The sequence below is a fragment of the Garra rufa genome, chromosome 16 (assembly GCF_049309525.1).
Source record: "Garra rufa chromosome 16, GarRuf1.0, whole genome shotgun sequence".
In the NCBI taxonomy this organism is placed as follows: domain Eukaryota; kingdom Metazoa; phylum Chordata; class Actinopteri; order Cypriniformes; family Cyprinidae; genus Garra; species Garra rufa.
Window position 1 is genome coordinate 11,616,145 of NC_133376.1, and position 13,123 is coordinate 11,629,267.

The 13,123-nt window shown below is 42.3% G+C and overlaps 1 protein-coding gene and 1 pseudogene across 1 annotated transcript; both read left to right on the top strand.

Moving 5' to 3' along the window:
* The window catches only part of LOC141288049 (protocadherin alpha-10 pseudogene), a 3,241-nt pseudogene extending 2,650 nt beyond the window's left edge, over window positions 1–591 (top strand).
* A 5,412-nt stretch (window positions 592–6,003) lies between these two features.
* Window positions 6,004–8,503, top strand: LOC141288050 (protocadherin alpha-3-like). The gene has a single exon (XM_073820169.1). It carries the CDS (start codon window positions 6,116–6,118, stop codon window positions 8,501–8,503), a length of 2,388 nt encoding a protein of 795 aa, XP_073676270.1. The 5' UTR covers window positions 6,004–6,115.
* Window positions 8,504–13,123: the final 4,620 nt, after the last annotated feature.

Sequence of the window (13,123 nt, forward strand, 5' to 3'; positions counted from 1 at the left end):
GCAAAATAATTAAAGGTTATCTCTTGAACATCAATTTACCTTTTTATAGAAATGTATTACATTAGGACCATGTGCTATTGTTTTATCTTGCCTAAATGCCAAAATTGTTAGCCTACAATAATAGCTACATCTTGAATATATTTTAGTAAAATCCTAATACTGAACACGTTTTTGCATTGTCATGGGTCTTGTTTTGTCCTTAGAAAAATTAACCATGTTTTTTTAGGCCTATGGTAAAAGTATAGTAGTTTTTTTTTTTTTTTTTTTTTTTTTTTGGATTTTGATTACAAGTTGTATAACCACAGTTTTACTACAAATACCATAAAGTGTAGCAAAACCTTTCTTAATTTGTGGTTACCATAGTTTAACTATAGTAACCATGGTTTTTGGTTTTTAGTGAAAACATGGTTAATTTTTGTAAGGGTTGTATTATTGTTAGCCTTAGCTCCTGTCACGTATCAGCCGTTCCTCACGCAACTCATCTTCACAAATCACCGTCACCTGGACCCAATCACCCGCGCACCTGTCCGCTATCATCCTCCTCACTATAAGAACGCACGCCACACACCACTCACTGTCCGGGCTCGTTGACTCGTTCCCACGAAAGCGGACTGTAGTGTCTCTCTCATTTGAGTGTCGCTATCAAAATATCTACCTGATTGTACTTACCTGAACTCTGTCTCGTTCCAGTTCCAGTCTTCTGTGTCTTCTCAGTTCCAGTCGTCAGTGGTGTGTGGCCGTAAGCTGACTTCCACGTCAGCGGAGGTTGGTGGACTCACGGACTCTCAAATATACCTCCTTCGATCGTTCTTGGAATCCTCCCGTCTCGCCACCTACAAAGAAAAGGATCTGTTATTCCCATCAAGTTCCAAACCGGCTCAGAAACCTTCCTACTATCACATACTCACCATCACAGGATCTCCGTTCACCTCCGGCACCGCTGCTAATATTAATAAACATCACTTGTATTATACTTACCTTGTTGTCCCGTCTGCTTCATAACAGAAGCCCGGACCCGAAAACAGAAAGCAGCATGTGCAACCCCGATCCAGAGCCCAGCCAGCAGCTATCACCCTATAGCACGGAGCACCAGCCAGAGCCCGCCGCAGCCGCAGCGCAAAGATCTGCCGTATTTAAAGCGACAGAGGACGTCTCGACTGACCAGGTGTGTGAGCCGGCTAGCGTCACCGTGGGAGTACTCGTGGAGATCGAGGGCTTGGAGGAAAGCCCCGCCCACACTCCTAACCCTGAGGGTGAGCTGAGACTGTGCTGTGGAAGATATTATGAGGAATTATTGGAGATATTTGAAGCAGATTTAATTGACTGGTTTGGAGAAATAATGTCCTACCCTCCTGAGTCCCCGCTGGTTCCGCCCAGCCGTCCTGAGTCCCCGCTGGTTCCGCCCAGCCGTCCTGAGTCCCCGCTGGTTCCGCCCAGCCGTCCTGAGTCCCCGCTGGTTCCGCCCAGCCGTCCAGAATCTCCGCCAGTCTCATCCAGTCTTCCAGAGTCTCCGATGGTTCCGTCCAGTCATCCAGAGTCTTCTCCGGTCTCGTCCAGTTCTCCAGAATCTCCGCTGGTTCCGTCAAATGCTCCAAGGTCTCCAAAGTTCCCACCCAGCCTCCCTCTCCCGCCTCCACGCAAGCCAGCCAGTCCTCCAGCCCTGTCTCCGCTGCCGCCCGTCTGTCCCACAGCTCACCCTCAGGCAGCGCCACCTAGGAGTGTGGTGCCATCGTGGGACATCCAGGCTCCAGCTGCGCCAAGGCGGATCATTCCCCAGTCCCTGCCTACATCCTCCGAGTCCTGGACTCCACCTCGGTCCTCCGACCCTTCGGCTCCGCCTTGGCTCCTGGCTCCCTCATCTCCACCGTGGCCCGTCATCCCACCAGCTCCACCGGGCTCCCTCGTCTCTCCGGCTCCGCCTTGGTCAGTCGTTGACCATCCGTCGCCTAAGGACTCCACTCCTCCGGCTTCACCTCGTCATTCCGTCCCTCCGGCTCCGTCAGGCTCCTCCTTCCCTCCAGCTCCGCCTATGTCCTCTGTCGCTCCGGTGTCACTGCGGTCTTCCGGAGCCCCAGCTCTGCCTCGGTCCCCTGAGCCTGCTGCGTCACCTTGGCCCTCCAGACCTGCGGTGTCACCCTGGCTCTCCGTCTGCTCGGCTGCTCCTGGCTCATCTTCCCCAGAGGCTTCGTCTCCGTCGCTCATCCCCAGGGTGTCGTGGACCAGTTCTCCACCATGGCTCCTCCCTCCCTCGACTCCGCCCTGGGGTGTCATCCTGGCTGGGCTCTGGACCATCATCCGGCTCCTCCTACTTATGACTACACTCTGGCTCCTTCCACTCCACCCTGGCCTCACGTTCCAGTTCATATGTCCATCTCCAGTTCGTCACCTGCTCCTCACCCGCCTCCTGAACCCCCACCCTCCCTCCGCTGGTGTATCCATTTCGGCGCGAGGACGCGCCGTTCCGGGAGGGGGGCCATATGTCACGTATCAGCCGTTCCTCACGCAACTCATCTTCACAAATCACCGTCACCTGGACCCAATCACCCGCGCACCTGTCCGCTATCATCCTCCTCACTATAAGAACGCACGCCACACACCACTCACTGTCCGGGCTCGTTGACTCTTTCCCACGAAAGCGGACTGTAGTGTCTCTCTCATTTGAGTGTCGCTATCAAAATATCTACCTGATTGTACTTACCTGAACTCTGTCTCGTTCCAGTTCCAGTCTTCTGTGTCTTCTCAGTTCCAGTCGTCAGTGGTGTGTGGCCGTAAGCTGACTTCCACGTCAGCGGAGGTTGGTGGACTCACGGACTCTCAAATATACCTCCTTCGATCGTTCTTGGAATCCTCCCGTCTCGCCACCTACAAAGAAAAGGATCTGTTATTCCCATCAAGTTCCAAACCGGCTCAGAAACCTTCCTACTATCACGTACTCACCATCACAGGATCTCCGTTCACCTCCGGCACCGCTGCTAATATTAATAAACATCACTTGTATTATACTTACCTTGTTGTCCCGTCTGCTTCATAACAGCTCCCTCTAAACTTGTTATAAAACAATGTGAAAACTACAATAGTCTATTTACAGATGTATCTGACCTATAAATTAAGTTCTGAACAGGACAGTTTTGCCTCTCTGCTCCACCTGGGCGCTCCATTCGAGTCTTGCATTCTTTTGGCGGACACGCGGAGGAGCGGAGCCGTGCGCGAGGCGAATTGCATTGTCAGTCATTACGATTTATTAGAATTTTATTACTGAATAGCGAATTTGGAAATGATCCCTTTAGTACATTCGACAGGCAACAGAAACAACAACAACAATATGAAAATAAAATATAAATGTAAAAAATGGCAGCGGGCCAAATTGGCTGCCAGGCCACCGGGAATTCTCCCGGTTGTCCAGATGGCCAGTCCGCCCCTGGCTGCGGTGGAGATGCGTTCACTGTCAAACATCATTCGGCATTAATTAATTTTGTCAAAATAAATGTTATTGATTACAAGAAAAATACGGATTGTTCTTGTGATTTATTTTGTCTTTCCTTTAGCTATACAGATTTAAAAAGTTTCATTTTCAGTGATTCGATGTTAAATATGATCAAGAATTATTTTATTTCGATCTACAGTGTAGCCTAATAGAAGTTAAGAAAAAGATTAGCCTATAGCCTTAAATATATATAGACCTATTTCTTTTTTTTTTTTAACAACTTCTAAAAATGATCAAGAATATTAAATCAACTTAATAGGCTAGGTTAACAAATTTTCTTATACAAACATAACGAATGCACTTCAAAACGCAGTTCTCATATATAAATTCAGGAATCACGAATATGACAAAATAATATTATTTTCTATATTAATAGTTGTATCAAATGAATAAGGAAATTATAGTGCTTTGAATTTATTAAGTAATGTTTAATTTCGTTCGTTTCGCTCTCTGGAAATGTAAAGAAAAAATAGAGCTTTTACGTGGAATTCATTTTTAATCCCTGGTTTTAAACAAGCATACATGAGATAATTTATAAATTATTGCTTGAATAAACGTTTAAAATAGAATATTAATAATATAAATTTTATAATTAAGGAAATTAAACAGACCTAGAATACCATTTTCTTAGCAATTAAGATGCTGCGTGTGTTTATCCAGTCTAATCGAAGTGTGCGTCTCTCCCACGACTTTCCCAACAAAAATTCCACCCCCTCTCAGAAAATACATAAAGCTGACATTACTGAACTATATGCGTTTAAAAGTAGCCTATTAAAATGGTACAATGGCATTGCTCAGTTCAATGTGTTGGGAAATTGGGCATTTTGTCCCGCTTCAGCATTTATTCAACAGTTAATAATGCTCAACATTCAAAAGGTAGGCTAAATATTATTCAGCCAATAAAGTTTAGGTCTATGTATTTCATAGAAAATTGTGTCTAGTACTATATAAATTACAAAGGCATCTTTATTTCAAACGACCATTCAAACGATATCATTAAAAATATTTTTGGATGACTAGTAACCGCGGGTGACCACAGGCACCCGCTCATTTTGGATCAGCCCGCGCATCACTGGTGCAAATTCATTTCAAATGTTTAAGAAAGCATGCCCAGGTGAAAAAGAATTATATTAAAAATATACTTTATTAATGTGTACTAAAGTATATTTTCTACATTGTGTACTATTTTCGTTAAATCCAAGTATAGTTAAGTGTATTCAATTATGTATTAACTTCAACTTAACATCTACTTGACTACACTTCTAGTGTAAATAGTATACTAAAATGGAACAACTTTTTTTAGACTTCAAGCGCACTAAAATACACTAATGAAAATCAAGATTCATGAGCAATTAAGCACATTTACAGTACAATTGCATTGTATCGCCATTCTAATGGAAATACACTTAAAAAGGCATTGCAGTGCAAATATAGTTGTGTTTAAGTATACAGTTTGTGCATATTGCTATCATACTTCTAATTACTATAAACTGTTAATTTAGTATGCCTCTGTAATATTTCAAGTGATCTACAAATGCACTTCCTAACTATATTTAGTGCTTTATACACTTATTTAAGAGTGTACTGTAAGTGTACGGTAAGTGTACAGAAGTCACACTTCTAATGAAGTGAGATCATAGTACAGTTTAAAAAGTATACTAACAATTAATTTCCAAAAAATATACTTTCCATAAGTACAGTAAATTGCCACTCTATGTCAAATTTAATACACTTTAAAAAAATAAACTTCTAGACAATTTAAAATACATTAACAACAAAGTACACTTTCAAAAAGTACATTTAAAAAATAATTTGATTACTGGTAAATTAGTATACTTACTTTTTGGACTCTTAAGTTGAACTTAATTACATATTTTTTGAAGTATACTTTTAAAAAGTACATATTAAATACTCTTTAAATAAAGCACAATAAGTAGAAGCATACTTGTTTTATACTTCATGTACTTCGTCCATATTTATAATACACTAAAGTATACTACTTTTTTACCTGGGTGGATATGTTTAATCGGCATATTCATCAAAATACACACAAGCTTAATACAAGTTCAGCCCGAGCCCGACGGGCAGCAGAGAGCGTGCCTTCAGCGCCGTTTGAAAAGTTGCGAGATCATGCGCACGCAATAGCCTAAAGCTTGCCACAATGGGGGAGAGGGCTGGCTACTGTGTGCTATCTAAGGTCTAGAGCGGCTTGCCTGCCTGGCTGTGCATTAGGGATGCAATGCATAACTGATGCTACTAAACCGTGGTGGCGCCACTGATTGTTTGCTGCATTGCTGCTGCTATTATATGTATTTATTGCGTTATTCTCATATTTGGTGCATTTTGATGTATAGCTACTGTGCAATAGAATGTAATGCACTACAGCTGTAAGATCGCGAGGTGTCAGTGTAAACCTAGAGTTTGGATCATGACGTCAAATACTGTTATTCCTCCTGCATTTATTGCTGGTCTTTCCTGCTGGTCGGTGGATTTAGCGTTTCTTGCTTTTGCTATTAAGCGATTTTTTTTTCTTCTGCAAATGCCAATTTTTAGACGTAAAAGAAATGTTTAATCTAGTCGAGCGAGTGATATAGAGGAATTGACGTAGAACTCGTCTGTATTATCTGCAAAATGGAACAAAGAAGACACGCTCGATGGCTGAAGGAGCACGCGAAATTCACTCTGTTGGCTGCATTGCTTATGTTTGGTGCGATAGCACGATCGCAAATCCAGTACTCCATCTCAGAAGAGCAGAAGGACGGATCTGCTGTTGGAAATATTGCGAAGGATTTGGGCATAGATCATAAAAGTTTAAAAGAGCGAGGATTTCGCATCGTCTCAACCTCAGGCGAGTCTATGTTCAGTGTGAATCAGAATGACGGTGTTTTGTATGTGAACGGTAAAATAGACAGAGAAGAGGTGTGCGAGAAGAGCACACCGTGTTTAATTAATCTGAAAATTGCTCTAGAAAATCCGCTTGAAATCCACTATATAACTATTGAGATTCTGGACATAAATGACCACACGCCCAGTTTTCCTGAGAGCGAGATGCATTTAGAGATTTGGGAATCTTCCCTTCCCGGTATGCGATTTCAGCTTGAGGCTGCGCGCGATTCTGACAGTGTCAGTAATTCTGTGCATCAGTACAAACTCAGTCATAACGATAATTTCCGCCTTGAAGTCAAAGATCGTGGAGAAGACGGTAAAATTCCCATCTTGATTTTACAAAAGCCTTTAGACCGAGAGGTTATTCGAAACATTAAACTGCAGTTAATTGCTGTCGATGGGGGAAAGCCTGCCAAAACAGGGACAATGGAGATAACTATTAATGTTTTAGATATAAATGATAACTTGCCGGTATTCACAAAAGATGTTTATTCGGTCATGCTGAATGAAAATGCACCTATAGGTACAACTGTGATACAGGTCAACGCCACAGATTTGGATGAGGGCCCAAATGGAGAGATAGTGTATTCATTTGGTAAAAGTGTTAATAGTAAAGCACGAAAGTTGTTTGATATTAATACCATCACTGGTGAGATAACAGTAAAGGGGCTATTAGATTATGAGGACAAAGACAGATATGAGATTGATATACAAGCATCTGACAAGGGAGTAATTCCACTGATTACTGATAAGAGCGTGACCATAAAGATAGTTGATGTAAATGATAATGCTCCAGAAATAGAGGTCACATCATTTTCAAACTCCATTCCAGAGGATTCTAGACCTGGTACTACAGTGGCTTTGATTAGTGTCTCTGATGTAGACTCTGGACTCAATGGCAAAGTCACTTGTTCTTTAGAAGATGACATGCCTTTCAAACTAATACCTTCTTCACAGCACAGCACATATTCATTAGTTACTACATCACCTTTAGACAGGGAAACAAAATTTCAGTATGACATCACATTAGCTGCAAAAGATATGGGACAGCCATCATTGTCTTCTGTGAAAACTATAACTGTTCTGATATCAGATGTAAATGACAATAGTCCAGAGTTCTCATTTTCCCCGTATGCATTTTATGTGATGGAAAACAATGTCCCAGGCAAATTTTTATTTTCTGTGTCTGCTGCTGACAAAGACTCTAATGAAAATGCTATGGTTAGCTATCACATATTTAGAGAAAGCAATGAGGAAAACAAATATACATCCTTCATTAATATTAACTCTGAAAATGGGGGGATTTATGCACTGAAGAGCTTTGACTTTGAAACAGTTAAAACATTTAAATTCCAAGTTGTTGCTACAGACTCTGGAACTCCATCTCTGAGCAGTAACGTGACAGTAAACGTGTTCATTCTGGACCAGAACGACAATGTTCCAGTGATCTTATATCCAGTCAGTGCTAACGGTTCTGCTGAGGGTGTGGAAGAGATTCCCCGTAATGTGAACGCAGGTCATTTGGTGACGAAAGTCAGAGCCTATGACGCAGATATAGGATACAACGGCTGGTTATTATTCTCACTGCAAGAAGTTAGTGACCACAGTCTGTTTGGTTTGGACCGCTATACAGGACAGATGAGAACCCTTCGCTCATTCACAGAAACGGACGAGGCCCAGCATAAACTGCTTATACTGGTCAAAGACAATGGGAACATTTCACTCTCAGCAACAGCGACTGTGGTTGTCAAAGTTGTGGAGCCCAAAGAGGCTTTTGCAGCTTCTGATGTGAAAAACGCAGTAAAAGACGAAGAGGAAAACAACCTGACATTTTATTTGATCATCACGTTGGGCTCGGTTTCAGTGCTTTTTGTAATCAGCATCATTGTGTTGATTATAATGCAGTGCTCTAAATCGACAGACTATACATCCAAGTATTTACAGGATACAAATTATGACGGGACTCTGTGTCACAGCATCCAGTACAGATCTGGAGACAAACGGTACATGTTAGTTGGACCTAGAATGAGTATCGGCTCTACTATAGTCCCGGGCAGTAATGGAAATACTCTAGTGATACCAGATCGCAGGAGGAGGGATTCTGGCGAGGTAAGAGTATTTGAAATATATTGAACAACTCTTTTATTATCATCAAATTGTGTGTGTATATATATTTACAGATTTACTATGCAGGATATATTTTTTTAATTTTCTAACTTAAAAGATCACTCTTTATTCATAGTTGCTTTTGAATTAGCTAAGATTGGAACATTGGAATGTGTCATCGCTGTCCATGGTGCTGAATTGTTTCACCTGTACTGAGCAGCAATAGTTTCGTTTCATAGTTTGTTTAAAAAATACTTAACGGCCTTTTCACTATTTCTAAGCCTAGTTATTGCTGTAGCATTCTTTGGTATAAGAAAAGAAAGATGCGTAGACAGACAGGGTTGTTATCGAACGTGCAGTTTACTTTCTATATCCTTCACATGCTCTATATCCATTACACAAGCTTGATTACTTCCTCACTCTCGACGTGCTTACGTGCTTACATCAGAGGTAGGGTGCTGAACAGAAAACATGGAACAGGACTGCATACAAACACTACATCCCTCCCTTATTCAAGATCGAGAATGTACTTGCAACACAGAATCTTAAATTGCAGATTACATGCAATATAATCAAATTACAAACTAGGATTAAGGTCCTTATATTAGATCAAGCTACCACTGTTAAAACATGAGAACTGAAACGTTCAACAAAGCGAATCAATACTTATGAACTACAAGTAGCAGCATGTTGAAAGAAACAACATTTCAAATTTCATCAATCAGATATCTTGGGGCCCTATGATTTGGCCTAAGGAAGTATCGAGGGGTATCTGAAAATTCAGAGTGTCTCAGATTGGTGGTAGTGTGCCGTGTGTCTTGTGGTACATTGTCCTGGAGCACATCTGAATCTGGTGTTTGTACTCTGATGTCATCTTCATCATCAGAGGTTTCATTCCGCTCAACTGTGAGATGAGATGGAAGTCTTTTGAAAAATGAAGAATTTCTCGTAATGCATCTTCCTGGGTGACTTGCTGTCACCATCGACCCTTTGACCTTGATCACTTTGTACGGTTTCATCTCATACGGAGTTGTCAGCTTTCCTGTCACGGGTTGTCGGCAGAGTACAGCGTCACCCGCTTTGATCCTGGATTCTTTTGCTCTGTTCCGAAGATCTGCATATCTTTTCATTCGTTGTTTTGCAGTGTGGTCAGTGTTGCTGAGGTCAGTGTTTTGCCTGCCCTGTGGATTTGAGGGTAGTGTGGTACTGATCTTTCTGCCGAATAGTAATTCTGCTGGTGACTTTTGGGTGGTTCCATGTGGTGTTGCTCTGTAATTTCTTAGGAAACTATACAGGCACTGCTTCCATGGTTTGCCTTCTGCATTCGTGGTCATGATTGTCTTTTTGAGTGTTCGCATGAACCGTTCAACTTCTCCGTTAGCTTTAGGCCAATAAGGAGTTACTTTTCTGTGTTTGAAACCAAGATACGCACTGAAATCTGCAAAGCAGTGACTATTGAATGGTGGGCCATTGTCGGTTTTGACTATTTCAGGTATGCCAAAGGTTGAGAATATCTTATCCAGTTTGGGAATCACAGCACTGGCTGCTGTAGACTTGACTATCTCCACTTCTGGATATCTGGAATGATCATCAACTACTACCAGCAAGTAGTCACCAGACGGAAAGGGACCAGTAAAATCTACTGAGACTTCCATCCATGGCTCTGCTGGAAGATCAGACATCTTAAGGGGTTCTGTATGATGTTGGAGTGTGGCTGCTTGACATGGAATACATCCTTGCACAGCTTTCTCCACTTCTGCATCGATACCGGGGAACCATACCTTTTCTCTTATCAACTGTTTAGTCTTCACGATGCCCATGTGTCCCACATGTGCAAGTTGGATGGCTTTTTGATACAGAGAGGCAGGTAACACGAGTCTGTTTCCCCTGAGGACAATATCTTGCAATGCATTGACTGTGAGCTCATGTCTCAGCTTATGGAACGATTTTAGCTTTACGTGTTCTGCATCTGACATGGTCTGTTTCACATGTGTCCAGGCTTTTCCTTTCAGCTCTTTTATCACTGTCTGCAGGATGAAGTCTTTTCCTGTTTCACGTCGCACTTCATCCAAGGTCATTGCTTTTGGAACTGTGTTGTCAATTATGAAGTTGACGTAACTTTCTGCATTTTCTGAACAGTCTGTGTGTTGTCCGTCCACAGGATGCCTCGACATGTAATCAGCAGGATTGCCTCTTCCCGCTTTGTACTGGACTGTAAATGTGTACTGTTGCAATCTCAGCCTCCAGCGTTCAAGCCTGGCTGGTGGAGATGCTCGAGGGTTATTGAAAATGAGCTCCAATGGTTTGTGGTCTGTAATGACTGTGAAGTGTGAGCCATATAGGTATAAGTGGAAGTGTTCACATGCCCAGACTATTGCTAGAGCTTCCCTTTCTGTTTGTGAATAGCGTTGTTCTACAGATGTGAGCGCTCTACTGGCATACGCAATTACTTTGTCACCAGACCTGTCTGTGCCTGGCTGACTCAGTATCGCACCAAGACCAACTGGGCTTGCATCAACAAGAAGTGTTGATGTCTTCCTTGGATCAAAGTATGACATTGTAGCATTCTGGATGAGTTGAGATTTCAACTTGTCCAGGGCTGCTTGTTGTTCCGGTCCCCAGTTCCAAATGTGATCTTTCCGAATAAGTTCACGCAGCGGCTGTGTGGTTGTTGCATAGTCCTGAACGAACCGTGAACAGTATGTTGTCATTCCAAGCAGACTGCGTACTTCGGACACATTCTGGGGGGCTGAAAGGTTCTCGATGGCTATTATTTTTTTCGGATCTGCAGAAATTCCTTTGTCTGAAAACACATATCCAAAGAAATCTAGTTTCTTCTTGCTGTACTCACACTTATCTTCATTGAGGGTGAGATTTTTCTCTCTGAGTCTTTTGAATACAGCTTGCAGACTGGCGTTGTGTTCTTCTCTGGTTTTTCCGTAGACTATGATGTCATCACTCATGTTCCTGACATTTGGGATGCCATGAAGAACTTGCTGAATTGTATTTTGGAAAACCTCGGCAGCTGAGCTAATTCCAAAATTCAAACGAGTGTACCTCCAGAGCCCTACATGAGTTGTAAATGTCGTTATGTACCTGGAGTCTGGATGTAGTTCAAGCTGATGATATCCAGCATTCAGATCCAGTTTTGTGAAACATACAGCTCCATTTAAATCATGTATCAGATCATCCACTGTCGGGGTGATATGACGTTCTCTTTGGATGGCGCAATTGGGCAGTCGCATGTCCACGCATATGCGCACACTGTCAGGATTTTTAGGTTTCGGTGTCACAACTATGGGTGATACCCAGGGCGTTGGACCACTGACTTTTTCAATGATACCTTGTTTTTCAAGTTTTTCAAGTTCTTGTTCTACTTTCTTTCTGATATGGAACGGAATTCGTCTGTGTGGTTGCGTGGCTGGCTTTACAGACTCATCTATGTGTAGCTTCACTTGAAGATCTTTTAGCTTTCCGATGCCTTGAAAAAGGTCTTTGTACTCTTCTAGTAGTTGATTGACAGTGGGAATTTCAACTGGTTGATTAGACACTGCTCTGGCTATTTGAAGAATTCCAAGTTCTGTTGCGGTGCTGTAGCTCAGCAGAGAACCAGAGTGACCATCGATTACGTAGAATGTAGTTACTGCGTCTTGGTTGTTGGATTTAATTTTGGCTTGAAACTTTCCTTTCAGTGGCAGTGGAGTGGATGAGCCATATGCAAAAATCTTTGCATCAGATGGGTTTATTGTGATGTTGCGTCTTAGCTTTTGATATGCAGCGGTATCGACAATATTTACGCTTGCGCCAGAGTCTATGATGACCTTCACTGGCACTCCTGCGATCTCCACTTGTAACTGAGGTTGTTGTGTATGTTGAACTGTGTGTATGACATATACGTAGTCTTCATCTGAACTTGCTGATGCTGCAGGATGTGTGTTGCATGCCGTGTCATCTGTGTGCACAGTGTTTACCTTTTGAAATTTGGGCTTCCATGGATTTGAATTACTGGTTGTATAGCGTGTTGACCTGCAGCATTTTTGAAAATGATTTAGCTTTCCACAGCCTTTGCAGATTTTTCCTTTTGCTGGGCAATTTTTCTGTCCACCTTCATGTGGAAAATGTCCTCCGCAATTGTTGCATGTCGTGTTTCCAGACCGAGTAGTTGTTTTATAATTTCTTTGCTTGTGTTTGTTAAGAGTTGTTTTACTTATTGCGTGTGTTGTAAATGATTTAGACGACTTTGCATGCATCTCTTCTATGCCTGCTGCTTGTTTATCTGCTGTTTCTTGAGCTCTTCCTGCGTCTAGTAATTGTTGTAGCGTCATTGTGCCGTCTCGTAGTGCCATCTTTCGGAGACGCGATGAACTGCAGCTTAGAATTATTTGTGATTTGATCTCTTTGTCCACGTTCAGGAACTCGCATTTTGTTGCCATCTGTCTCAATCTTGTGTGATACGCATCCAGTGTTTCATCTTCATGTTGTCTTGCTTGCCTGAATAAGTATGTTTCATACTCTGGATTTGCTTTTGGACAGAAATACGCGTCTAGCTTGCTTACCGCAGTAGCGTAGTCTTCTCCAGTTTCTGGCAGCGTTTCAAAAATGTCAAACACCTCAGATCCCGCGTGATGAAGTAAGAGTGCTCTTTTC